The 14,683-nt window shown below is 35.4% G+C and overlaps 1 protein-coding gene across 3 annotated transcripts in view; it reads right to left on the bottom strand.

Annotated features, from left to right (window-relative positions):
* CRPPA (CDP-L-ribitol pyrophosphorylase A) overlaps window positions 1-14,683 on the bottom strand; it is a gene marked incomplete at both ends in the record, with an annotated part of 299,741 nt that overhangs the window by 104,280 nt on the left and 180,778 nt on the right. For all 3 annotated transcript variants that reach the window (XM_079711014.1, XM_079711015.1, XM_079711016.1), the window contains one exon: window positions 6,422-6,553. In XM_079711014.1, the coding sequence (XP_079567140.1) occupies window positions 6,422-6,553 (132 nt within the window). The remainder of the gene's footprint in view (window positions 1-6,421; window positions 6,554-14,683) is intronic.

Here is a 14,683-nt window from a genome sequence, read left to right as displayed (position 1 = left end):
CCTGAGTACATAAAATGCACAGATTAAATATAAAACTGCTACAAATAAATTTTATAGACTTTGCAAATTTCATTATTATAAAAGTTCATATGCAAAATTATATTTAAAAATGTGTATTTGTGGCAGACACCATATGGAAAGCCTGGATATAGACAAATAACAAGCCCTTGAATGTAAACACATGTTAAAGGTGCTCTGTTTCATTTCATTCCAACCTAAGACAGGATTCTATAAGATAGATGGGGCTGATATTGCAAAGTGGCACAAGCAATGCCTTCCCTAACCATAGCCCATCTTTCACTTCTGCGCTATAGAGACTACAGAGAAAAAAACCAAGCTATATTTCCCCAGATTCTGCAGCATCTAAATTCTATAGATTCTATTATGCACACGGAGGAGACTTAGAAGGTGGAAGTGGTACCAGAACAAGGAGACTAGATCTAGGGAAGAGACTTTTCATTTTATGGATCAGCTATGGTAGAGTTCCTACCCATGGTCCCCTAGCATATTATATAAGCAGAATCAGGGATGGGAGGCATTTTTCTTAGCACAGTCCCACAGGATGGTTGAGCATTTCTGTTAACTGTACTGTTCCTGGCTGGCTAGTATCCAATCTTGGTCCTGTGACTCTTGAGAAATTCTATAAAGCTACAAAATACCTTTTCAAAATCCGTCTTTTAAACAATCAATGATACACTTTTTTTGTTTCCAACTAATTATGTTTATCAATATAACTGCCTTATTTTACTGAGAGTTTTTGAGTGTTTAGAACAGTTGTCCTTAATGAACACGAAGACATGATTTCGGTTACCTGAGAAACTTTTTCAAATGGCTATTCTTCACTCCCTTACCAAACTTAATCAACATTCTATTATACCACTTGGTATATCAGAGCCTCCACTGATGTGACAGTCCTACACAGATTACAAAGGGAAATCAGTGATTCTAACATGCCAGTGTAATGAAGGACCACTGACCTGCATCAGTCATTTAAATCTGGCTCATACTAAACTTTCATCACAGTTTGAGCTTGTGAAACATAGAGCCCCAGGGATATCCCTGATCTCTTGAAATAGAGTCAGGGGTGTACAGACTAGGAATCTGTATACTTAATTCCTCAGGTGACTATAATATTGTCAGCTGGAGATTTTTCTAAGACCCAGTGTTTAAAAAGGTACTGGCATAGGGCTTCCCTGGTGGCGCAGTGGTTGGGAGTCCGCCTGCCGATGCAGGGGACGCGGGTTCATGCCCCGGTTCGGGAAGATCCCACATGTCGCGGAGCGGCTGGGCCCGTGAGCCATGGCCGCTGAGCCTGCGCGTCTAGAACCTGTGCTCCGCAACGGGAGAGGCCACAATGGTGAGAGGCCCGCGTACCGCAAAAAAAAAAAAAAAAAAAAAAAGCTACTGGCATATAAAACCAATCATTTATTAGTGGGGTCTAATGTATGTTCATTTAAACAACTTAAACTTATTTCTTTCTTTGAGAATACCAGTAGATTACTCAAGCAAGGGACAGCTGTACAAATCCCAGATCTGGACTTCAGGAAAATACCTAATAAGATGTCTCATGTTATCTTTGTGAAGATGGTGGATAAGTAAAGCTGAGTGCAAAAAATCAGTTGAGTGGATTATTCAATGTTGTAATGTCTGTACAAAAAAGTTACTAATCAAAGGAATAATCGTTGTAACCTAGAAGTTTTACCTGTAAAATGGTCAGTAGAGTTTAAGTTGTATTACAGTGACAACGGAGTCTAATTTCTTTTTCACGCTACATGTTCACTGTTAAGTTTGCTGGGGACACTGATTCACAACATTTTCACTAGGCACCTAAGCTGAAAGAATGTCCACAATTTGGAAAACCTCCGGTGGGACTGGGTAGATAACAGATATAGCAAGTTTTATACTGGCCTAAAGATTGTTTTTCTGTTCTCAACACTTCTGCCACCAAATGTGTGTTTTATTTTTCCCACACTGAACAGTTCTGACACTCACTACCTGGAGTTAGCACTGACCACACACCCCAGGCTTAAGGGCTCAGTCCCACCAGGCTGACTTCTACTTCGGATGCCATCTGTACTTCTGACCAACAAGCTATAGGTCACGGGTTCCTACAGTCCACTTCTTGAATGGCTCACAGAACTCAGGGAAATAGTTTACTTACTATCACAGTTTTAAGGAATATTATTTTAAAATGTAAACTCGCAAATATTTGCCTTAAAAAACAAAGTTATCATTAAAACATTTTAGATTTCAACAAAATTAAGACTGTAAACTTGTAAGCTACTGGCTTGAACAGTTCATGACAGAAATACTAAGTCTGTATATGTTCACAGCCATATTATCAGATACAGATTTTCAAATAACTAAAACATGTTCCCCAAACACATAATTTTATACCATGGACCTCAGTGATGGTTTGCATAACAAAGCTGGATTAACAGGATGAAGAATAATATTTTATGCATAGAATTATTTAAAGTAACACTTAAAAGGGACTAAGATCCTTTATACAGACTCAACTATAAAAACTGGTTTTAATTATTCATAGTTATTTTTGTATGGTATTTTTTAAAAAGGGATAGGACCTGATTTAAATTCATTCAACAAATTGTAAATGCAAGCTTTATGCTACATTTCTAGTCTAGAGTATAAATTTCAAATCTTTCCTGATTTGTTTACAACTTGAGGAACTGAAAACTGGATGATAATATTAGAAAACTTTATACTATGGTCAAACATTTTTTACTTATATTTATATGTGTGTGTGTATATAAATGTATAGATACATCTATATACACAGTGAAGCCTGTCACTTGATCTATAACTCTAAGTTTAAGCTACCCACGAAGAGCTCATTTTAAATTATTAATTTTTTGAGGCCACTAGAATATTTTAAAGTCGATTTTGGGAAAAAACGTTAATAGTGCCTTACTATGGTGATATAGATAAGAAACTAGCATATTCAATAATTTAGCAAATAATCTCTCTCAAAGGCAGAAAAAACACACAAATAAAGCTTATCTAGAGTTAAGTAAAGTATTTGTTAAAGTTTCTTATATCAGTAGAGAAAATATGGAGAAATTGAGTTGAGCTATTATAAAATTAGATGCATTTGTCAGTGACTGAATTATTAAATTATCAGTAATTGATCACAGACAACATTGTAGAAGATTTATAGATACTAAAGAAGGAATCAATCCTTAGCTTTATCCAAATCAATTTTTTCCTTAAAGGTATATACAAAATATAGATGACATCTAATTTGTAAATTATATGATGCAAGAAACTATAGCTAATTAATCATATGTTATAATCTAGATCAAAAAAGACAATGAAAGACTGAAATAATAGAATAAAACTAATCAGCTTAAAATTGCCAAACACAAAAACTCCTATAGATGTGTGTAAAAGAACTCTATACAAACACAAACAGAGGTTTAATAGCATCATGTGTTTAAAAAGAAAAAAGCGTACGTAATTCTATTTAACTATAAACATCATATACATCAACACTGTGAAGGTGTGGCCAAATATCAAGACCATCTACATTAACAGAAATATCACATACATAACAAGGGAGGTTTTCTTTAAGCCAGAAAGAACATATGTGTAACACAGATACAGAAGTCAATTTGATACATTCTCTTTTCCAAGGAGGGGCTATCAATAAACTGAAAACCTATCCAAAGAAGAGGCACCTGATGCTAGTGTCTTATAAAAAATGGTTTTAAAAAAAAATCTAGAAAAGTTTAACTGATCAAAGACTTAGAAGCATACACAATAACTACCTACAAAATACCTAATGGCTCTTACAGAGATGAATTAGATTTAGGGAACAAAGTCCAGTGTATGAACACTACAAAAAGTTATATCTCACAGCACAGTGGAAAGCGCAGACCAACACTCTTCACTCAACAGTGAATGAAAGCTCCACCTTATACATCTTCATATCCTTGGTGTTTGCAGTGTCAAGCAGGCACTCGGTGTTAGAAGTACTGCTTTAACTAAATGGAAAAATTAGTACTGAAGTAGAAAAAGACTGTACAGAGGTAGTGCTTTCTTTACTTAACGGTATACTTGTGAGGAGTGTTTCTCAAAGTTTCTTTTAGGGAACATTAGTCCCATGATTTATCTATGGTTAAAGGATTACAGGAGAAAATGGAAAATGGCATAGCCCTTGTCCCCAGGTTGGAGATATGAAATGCCCATCAGTATATTAAGGATTGGTGAGAAGCCCTCATTAAAGAAGTCTGTTTAACTCTATTCACTGCCGCCTCTCCAATTTTTTAACCACAGCTCTTTTTTAATGGCATATCTAACAAACATCCCAGGATCTCTTAGTAAATGCTCTTTAAGGTGGAATTATGCATTGGACAGTGTGTTGGGCTAGTAAAAGTCAATTCACATCTGTGTCTTTAAGGACAAAAGTAAACCTTTCATTTTAAACATTTTCACATAGTTGAAACATCATTACTGAAATGTTAAGAAGAGACAAGCAACACCTAAGCAAGCTATCTTTGCATCCTAAAGCAATGAGAGACATATCCTGAAGGGCTTGCAGGACCATCTTTTTCCCACTTTTGGTAACTTAGTAGACAGCTGGCTTAGCAGATCCAGGTGTGCTTAAAAGAGCAGTCAGATACCAAGCAGTGGGCTGCAAAGGCGCCTCCTTTTCAACAAGGCTACTTTTCCAATCAGGGAGCCTTCATAGGTACAGAGTCACATAGATACTCACAGTACTCCATTCCATAAAAGGGTAGAACATGTCAAGTGTGAAAAAAATGAATACTTTTATGTAAATATGAACTCTACAGTTGCTACCAGGTTTAGCAAATAAAACACAAGATGCCCAGTTATACTTGAAATTCAGAATAACAATAAAGAATTTTTTGTGCAAATATGGTCCATGTAACATTTGGGACATACTTATGCTAAAACATACTTTTTCTCTGAAATTCCATGCTCTATTTCAACTGGCAACCAGACCCTCCACTAGAAAGTCAGCTACAGACCCTTTGTGCTTAGTCTAAATCATAGGACAAAGAGAGTTCCAGAACTGTGTGTGCTCTACCATTCCTCAGCTTCTGAGGTTTTCCTGAGTGAACTCTATTTTATACCTGTATAGCATAGCATTAGTCCATGACTCCTTTGCATGGCACAAGAGAAATAACTGATTTCCTTTTCCCACCACATTAACCTAGGGTACAACCAAAGACAATATTGAAGAGGAAACATTCCTGAAGGAAGATACAGACCTGAGTTCTTATTCTTACTCTGCCAGTTTTATGTCCTTGGGCAACTATATGTCTCTCTTTAGGCCTTGGTTGTGCTGACTTCAGGAACCATACAGCACCAACATTTTACAATTCCATGATCCTAAGTGAACTAAACTTTGCCTTGTCCTTAGGACCAACTGGAGGTCATGCTTGTCTATGTCAGAAGCAGAGAAAACAACCTCAAAGTTAAAGAAAACTAAGGAACTGGCTAAAAGATGGCCCTTATGTTCAACTAAAATCCATTTGTTTCAAAAGAAATGTTGTTATCTTCAGGCTAAAAAGGCACCTTTAAATATTTCATAAACAATAGCTTTTATTCGTCAACCATATAGTACCAAATCACTCTTACTCCAGACCACTAAAAACAAAAGCAGTTGACTATTTTACTTCCTTGACTCCTATGTGGTATACCTCTAAGACACCATGAAGCTTTCTGCAAGTTCTATGAAAGGTATCTATGCACAAAGGGCAAATCCATTTTCTCTAATAGATTCTCCAAACAGTTTGATTTAAATAGCATTTCTCTGCACAAAGAATCTATAATGCTAATTCATTTTGCCTTCAGCTTAAGTAACTTGCTATTAAAAGACAGCGACAATAAGAGTTTTTGTCTAGTTAAATACCATGCCCTCATGTAACCCAAATGCCAGCCACTGCTTTCAAATGATTAAAGTCTTGATTACCAACATCTTTAGCACAGCATTAAAGGAATAAACAACTTTAAATTATACAAAGGGCTAAGACTGTGACCTTAGAGTTGCCAGTTAAATACAAAAGTCCAGTTAAATATGAAATTCAAATTCCAAAATTGGAATTAAAAATAAAATTATTTTTTAATTATTTGAAATTCAAACTTAACTGGGGATTCTGTATTTTTATTTGCATATCTGGCAATTTTATGTGGGCTACCTAGTTGAGATCTTTGCCAATTTTCATCTTTCTTTCCCCCAATCAAAACACTTGTTTTGATTTTTAATTTTCCCTTAGAGTCAAGAGTTTCTACCTGCTGCAGAACATGAGTAGATAAGTAATTTTCCAACCCAAATTTTAAAAAATATTTCTTTGCTTTTAACAAAATCAGGTTCCCACCAATAAAACTGTAGTCTAAAAAACATACAATCTGAAGAGACCAACATTTTACCTACCTGTGGGTAATATACGAGAAGGCCATATAATAAAATATTTGCTTTTTTCACTTCCTTGGCAAATTCTCTAATCTGCATTAGGTTTTCCATTTTCTGACCAAATGGTACTGATTCATAATCAAGAAATTGCACCTGCAAAATAATATAAAAGGTAACAATCAGAGTACCATTCAGTTTCCCTTGAAAAGTATGACATTAAAGAAGCTTAAAACACATATAATATTGAAATTATTTTAATCATTTTATTAACTTCTAATCATTTCAACCCATAAATACTTAATAAAATGAATCATCCTTTATAAATACAGATGCAGTAAACACTAATCAAAAAGTATAAAATGCTAATATTCTATTTCAATTTGTGTCAGAGTCAAGTGTATTGATATAAAGAATATATGATTTCATCAATTCTTTCAACTTACTTCCTAATTTGTAATTTGAAACTAGGCTAGATAGAAATAAATAGCTTAAGAAATTAACAATAACAATAAAATTCAAGGGACTGCTTATCCAAATACATAAAGTTTTTTAGAAGAATCCCTTTCAAAGTAATAATTGGAATTTAATAATAATCTACTTCTTAAAGTAAATCCAGAAGAATTTTATACAGAATTCTTTTAGCAGTGTTAGTGTTTTTCTTGAAATTATTCAAGTGACTATTTTTTAAGCATTATTTTTCATTTAAATTTAAGGTCTCAGGGTGATCTGTGCTCTTTTCTACAAACATATACATATAGCTGCTACCTCTTGAAATCTAAGGTAACAGTAAAGACTTTTTCCCTTAAAAATGTCCAATTCATAAACCAAAAGAAGAAAAGCAAAAAAGAAATGTTTTTGGAAGATAAAAAGCAGAAAGAATAGTTTCAGGCTTTTCTATCTGCTGAATAGCTGAAGAAAAGACCATGTAACCCTGAAACCCTGGGCTCACCTTCCCCTAAGCTCTGTTTCCCTGAAAACTTATGAAAGTGAAAGTTCAGCTTTTTTACCAGGTAGCATTACTTATGGTAAAACTAACTCCTGACTGGTGAACCACACCCAGGCTGGAAGAATTGTGAATGAACTATAAATACTAGACCTTCCTTCAAAGTAATTCACCTTATAGCCAGGTGTTCCCCTTGCTGGTACCTGGAAGCTAATGACTATTAGCTGTTGCAAAAGATGTCAGTCCCAATTTGCAGCTGAAGCCTTCTGAAAGGATGGCTCACATACCACCTTCTGTGATCTCCTTCCCTCACCCCTGAGAAACCAAGGTAAAGGGAGAAGTGGGGAGAAAAAAGCAGTCCCTAAACTCATGTGAGATGATGAGCTCAGGAGCTAAAGCAGAAGACACGCCCACCTCTGCCCTGCCTTTTTCCCTGCCCTGTAGTCTTTCACAAAGTTGGTCAAACTAGTGCTATAAAGGCTTCCACTCTTAGGAGTTTGAACCTAAAACTGCTGTGAAGTGCTTGCTACAAAAAGCAGGCTAATTCCCCAACACTGAGGCAATTTTGGAAACTGCAGTCACGGTATGGATCTGAAGCCAGGGGACAGGCTTAGGGTAAGAGTCTCTCCGGAGCCCATATGGCCCAAACACTACATAGCCCCATACCAGTTGGGCTGGGGAACAATACTACTGTTTGGAGTTAAAAGTCTCAGAGGACTGTTTAACTCTTTTAACTGTGTAATTACCTGTACTATTCAGATACCATGAAATGCTAGCAGCCACCTTGCCCAACATACTTTAGGTGAATGGAATGCCCTAGAATTTCACAATACACAACCTGGGCAACCTTACTGCCAGCCTAGGTAGATAGCTAGACAGACAGACATTTCTTGTTTAATACAAGTCTTCCTGACAATATTTGAGTTCAGAAAAATCTTGCACTAAAGTAAGGGAGGTGGGTGGTAGGGAGACAGTTTGTGTAAAAATAGCACAAGGAGCAGAAAAGACCACTATAACTGGTAATTATAGCCTGCACAGAAATTTAAAATGCACAGAAATGAAAGAGTGGAAATGCTGGTAATGCATTAATTAGAGAAGGAAAGATGACTATGATACAACTGGGAATGAGCTCTGTGCCAGGAAGCTGCCATTAGCGTTGGCCCAGAAGGAAACGCATGCTGCCAGGAGCTGGGGAACCTCTCCGGGAAGTCAGAGCTGGGAGCAGGTACTCATTTTTAATTTTCCTTAAAGAGTGTCCTACAACAGAGCCTAAAATTAATTTTTTAAATACCAGTTAATTACATTAACTATGAATTGTAAAAATAAACTATAACTCTGGGAATCTAAAAAAATGGTAAACCTAAAACTCGAGACAAGATTATATTGTAATGAGAACGTTCAACAGATAAAGTGTGCTGAATCTTTTTTTTTTTTTTGAAGGACAGAAATTAGAGACCTTACATTTGGTTAACTTACAGCTATTTATGTATATTAAAAGTAATGCTGGGGCTTCCCTGGTGGCGCAGTGGTTGAGAGTCTGCCTGCTGATGCAGGGGATGCGGGTTCATGCCCCAGTCCGGGAAGATCCCACATGCTGCGGAGCAGCTGGGCCCGTGAGCCATGGCCGCTGAGCCTGCACATCCAGAGCCTGCGCTCCGCAACGGGAGAGGCCACCACAGTGAGAGGCCCGTGTACCTCAAAAAAAAAAAAAAAAAAAAAAAAAAAAGTAATGCTATTTAATTAAAGCTATATACAATTATATTGTATAGTTTCCAAACTTGCAGAGGGACTAAAGGATTAGTTGTGTCGATGCAACAATGCATAGGAGGAAAGTAAAGTAGCAAACAAAACAATTGGCCAACAGCAGTAAACAAAAAAAAAGCTTGTAGAAATAATCCCAAATATAAAAATAATAAAGATAAATGTAACACTTTTTAACTCTTTCTTAAGTGACAGATTTATCAGATTGGATTTTTAAGAAAAACCTAACTATATTCTAGTTATAATATAAATGTCTAATGAAAACTATCCTGAAAGTATGTACTTTACAGGATAAGATAGTTTTCATTAGACATTTATGTATGTACTGGTATGAGAAGGCATACCATGCAAATACTACCAAAAATGAAGGTTGTAGCAATATAATAGGGTTAAGACCAAAAAAACAAACATGAATACAGATAAAGAAAAACAGTACATAATAAAAAACAAAACTTATAATAACCATAACCTTATTACTAAGAACATAGATTTTAAAGCAAAAAAAAAAAGACTGAATTATGAGAAAACAATATCCAAATCCATAAACACAGAGGAATGTTTGACTGTACTTCTCTTAGAAACTAATACATCAGACAAAATTTTTTTTTAACGTCAAAGGCTTCTGCTTCCAGTGCAGCAGCTGAGTCGAGGGTGTTTCTCTTTCCTCCCAAGGTTATAATTCTATTCCTGCTTTTCTGGCTCTTTCCATCTAGGAAAAGTTGCACACGAGCTGATGCAACTTCACATTAAATGGACCTAACTCCTTTATTTACTAATGACATAGAAGCTAATTTTTCTTACAGAAACAGATGTTGTAGCATAGAACATCTAGGTTGAACTGAAGGACATGCTATATGTACAATAGTTTTTAAAAGTTCTCACCAAGTCATGAGATTCTAAACTAGGAATGGAAGGCTTTCACTCCAGCTATAGGTCTGTAAGATTCAACATACTCTAGGCCCCTTGAAAAGAAAAAATGTTAACAGCACTCAAAAAAATCAGTAGGTCAATTCTGTTCACCGTAGATTCCACAAATTAAGGAAGTAGTGTGCAAAAGTGAATTCTGGGCAAACTATTTATATACCTACAAACTGCCTATTTACCCCACTGTTGACCTAAAACAAAGATGGGTTTATTCATTTGGGATCATCAGAGAATTGTGATTCAGTGTCTGTAACCATGGTGAGCCATGTGCAAATTCTCACACAGCAAGAAAAGGAGAAGGCTTTTATTGAGGGGGAAAAGGAAGTTGGAGGGCTATAGTAAACAAAGAGTCCCTGACTTTCTATTCACTGAGTCTTCACCAGGAAAGAGGAGTGTTTCTTCTTCCTGTCGGGCTCTGCTATAATCTCAGGGCATGAGAGCTCCCCCTTCTGGTCTCCTAATTCTTTTTAATAGAGGTTTATGGTTATTAATTTTTTCATACCACCAAACCAAGTACTTAAATTATAGGGAAACTTTAAGACATAAAGAAGTAGGAGAATAATGCAGCTTTTCTAAATACTTAGTATGTGCTAAATATTATTGTAGCTGACATATGTCACTTTTAAAGAAACAGATACAGATATTGACCTTATGAAATGTATATAATCAGGTTGATAAAATTTGAGCATGAAGAAGTAGGATGCATCTCAAAATTCTCTTTCACCATGTGAGAAAGTCTGATGACATCATAAAAACCGGAAGATAATCTCCAGCAGATGTACTTCCTAATACCAATAACGTAAAATTTAAGCATATACATAACACTGTGCTACTAATTTTGAATTCTAAAATACACCAGCTACTTATGAGGTCCAGGAAAACATTGAGTTGGTACAATACAGTCAACTTTCATTTTAAAAACAGGACAGATTTATACAACTGTAGCAGAAGGTTGCAAAATGGTCATGATAACTCAAGAAATGTAAATGTTTTTGCCTTAATAAACAGTTTAGACAGGATACAAGCACTTGTATCCATTGAAATGTAGCAAAACATTTCACCTAGGTTGAGTTCTGCAGATTTGCTTATAGCTACACCAAATACATATTCTTTGGTCTCTTTTTGCACCATTCACTAATTTACTACATGTAAATTATAGGAAAAACAATATTCCCGAGTTAGGATGCCATTTCTAAATGTTCTTTTTCATGCTTACATAAAAAAGATATGTATCTCTTCCTACCCACCCACCCCCAAAAAAAGAATGTAACTTCATCTTTTTTAAAGGTAGCAAATTCACTCCTATAAAATAGTAAACTGCTTAAACATTTAACATGTGGATAACTTCATGGCTTTGTGGGTGGGCGAGGTTTCTGGCACTCAGAGTTTGGAAAAGGCTTCTCTCTGCCTCATGTCTTCTACATTCAGTTCTACACATGCTTTATATTTGTCTTAGTAACCATTTAATATACCCCCTGGTCCCCAATGAACTCCAATTACTTTTTCATATTATAAAATGTGATTTTTCACTTGTCACTGAGGACAGGTACATTAATTAAAAGACAATAGTTAATATCACGTACAATATTCTTTAAAACATCAGGAATGTTCCATAACACCACATTTAACACTTCTGTCTCATTCCAAAGTCCATGTTCACAGGAAGGCCTGAGAAGGGGGTCAGGATTTGTGGTAGAAGAGAAAACAAACTCTTTGTTTATTTGACTAAGAAAAAAGTCAATTTGTGAAGCTTATGTATATATCCAAGTAATGCATTGCTTAATGCCCACCAAAGTAGAAGGAAGGATGGTCAAAATGAGAGTTCTGGCAATTATCAAATAATTGAATTAGAAAGAATTGGTAGATAGACCAGAGGTTCTTTGAATCCATACAAGAGATACTGCAAAATTATCAACATATGTGTACAGAAAAGTAAATTGTATGAATGAGGCCCAACATCTTCAAAACATCACTTTTCAAAAGAAATATCAGGGAAATCTAAAAATTGATGAAACTGGCCAATACTATGCAAATCAAAGTAAGAGTTTATCTTAAGGATAAAAAAGCCCCAAAAACTTCAGAAAAACTTTCATCTCACTTCAACTACTTATGAATTACATGGATTTTATTAATGAAAATTAATATATTGTAATTCTAAAAAGAAAAAAAGAACAAGCTTTTACTATTGAATCACTTTGTTTTAGAACAAGTTTAAATCAATGCCATCATGAAATTCAACTCCTAATTCTGATGAATAGAAACTAAGTTTTAAGCTATCATGGAAACTGAGAGCAAATGCCTAACAACTCATTTGTAAATCTTAACAAAATAAAATACCAGCAAAGCTAGTAGGTTGGGAAATAATGGCATTTAATAAAAGGTAGTAAATAAAATAAAATAGTACTTTGCATTAAAATATCAACCATAGAAAAGGTTTAAATGTTTCTGTTGATTCAAAGAATTAAAAAGTAAATGAGTTTTACAGTACCAGTAAAAATGTTACATTTGCATATACTTTTTTTTTTCAGATTCTTATTTAAAAGATTAAAGTAATGGAATGAGAACTTCATGTTTTAATAATTTTTCTTTGTCTTTAATTTTTGCCAATTAGATTACTATGTGTCTCGGCATGTTTCTCCTTGGGTTTATCCTGCCTGGGACTCTCTGCAGTTACTGGACTTGGGTGGCTATTTCCTTTCCCACATTAGGGAAGTTTTCGACTATAAGCTCTTCACATATTTTCTCGGGTCCTTTCTCTCTTCCCCTTCTGGAACCCCTATAAAGTGAATGTTGGTGCATTTAATGTTGTCCCAGAGGTCTCTTAGGCTGTCTTCATTTCTTTTCATTCCTTTTTCTTTATTCTGTTCCGCAGCAGTGAATTCCACCACTCTGTCTTCCAGGTCAGGTATCCATTCTTCTGCCTCATTTATTCTGCTCTTGATTCCCTCTAGTGTATTTTTCATTTCAGTTATTGTATTGTTCATCTCTGTTTGTTTGTTCTTTAATTCTTCTAGGTGTTTGTTCTTTAATTCTTCTAGGTGTTTGTAAAACATTTCTTGTATCTTCTTGATCTTTGCCTTCATTCTTTTTCCGAGGTCCTGGATCATCTTCACTATCATTATTCTGCATTCTTTTTCTGGAAGATTGCCTATCTCAACTTCATTTAGTTGTTTTTCTGGGGTTTTATCTTGTTCCTTTATCTGGTACATAGTTCTCTGCCTTTTCATTTGTCTATCTTTCTGTGAATGTGGTTTTCGATCCATAGGCTGCAGGATTGTAGTTCTTCTTGCTTCTGCTGTCTGCCCTCTGGTGGATGAGGATATCTAAGAGGCTTGTGCAAGCTTCCTGAAGGGAGGGACTTGAGAACTTCATATTTTAAACAGTCAATAGAAAAACCGAGTATTCAATACATAAGGCAAATACTAACAGCCATAAAAGGGGAAATCGACAGTAACACAATCATAGTAGGGGACTTTAACACCCCACTTTCACCAATGGACAGATCATCCAAAATGAAAATAAATAAGGAAACACAAGCTTTAAATGATACATTAAACAAGATGGACTTAATTGATATTTATAGGACATTCCATCCAAAAACAACAGAATACACATTTTTCTCAAGTGCTCATGGAACATTCTCCAGGATAGATCATATCTTGGGTCACAAATCAAGCCTTGGTAAATTTAAGAAAATTGAAATTGTATCAAGTATCTTTTCCGACCACAATGCTATGAGACTAGACATCAATTACAGGAAAAGATCTGTAAAAAATATAAACACATGGAGGCTAAACAATACACTACTCAATAACGAAGTGATCACTGAAGAAATCAAAGAGAAAATTTAAAAATACCTAGAAACAAATGACAATGGAGACACGATGACCCAAAACCTATGGGATGCAGCAAAAGCAGTTCTAAGGGGGAAGTTTATAGCAATACAATCCCACCTTAAGAAAAAGGAAACATCTCGAGTAAACAACCTGACCCTGCACCTAAAGCAATTAGAGAAAGAAGAACAAAAAACCCCCAAAGCTAGCAGAAGGAAAGAAATCATAAAGATCAGATCAGAAATAAATGAAAAAGAAATGAAGGAAACGATAGCAAAGATCAATAAAACTACAAGCTGGTTCTTTGAGAAGATAAACAAAATTGACAAACCATTAGCCAGACTCATCAAGAAAAAAAGGGAGAAGACGCAAATCAATTGAATTAGAAATGAAAAAGGAGAAGTAACAACTGACACTGCAGAAATACAAAAGATCATGAGAGATTACTACAAGCAACTCTATGCCAATAAAATAGACAACCTGGAAGAAATGGACAAATTCTTAGAAATGCACAACCTGCCAAGACTGAATCAGGAAGAAATAGAAAATATGAATAGACCAATCACAAGCACTGAAATTGAAACTGTGATTAAAAATCTTCCAACAAACAAAAGCCCAGGACCAGATGGCTTCACAGGCAAATTCTATCAAACATTTAGAGAAGAGCTAACACCCATCCTTCTCAAACTCTTCCAAACAATTTCAGAGGAAGGAACACTCCCAAACTCATTCTACGAGGCCACCATCACCTTGATACCAAAACCAGGCAAGGATGTCACAAAGAAAGAAAACTACAGGACAATATCACTGATGAACATAGAT

This window comes from Hyperoodon ampullatus (genome assembly GCF_949752795.1).
Source record: "Hyperoodon ampullatus genome assembly, chromosome: 9".
In the NCBI taxonomy this organism is placed as follows: Eukaryota; Metazoa; Chordata; class Mammalia; order Artiodactyla; family Ziphiidae; genus Hyperoodon; species Hyperoodon ampullatus.
The sequence above is the reverse complement of the archived record's forward strand: the minus strand, read 5'-3'. Positions and strand labels throughout refer to the sequence as shown.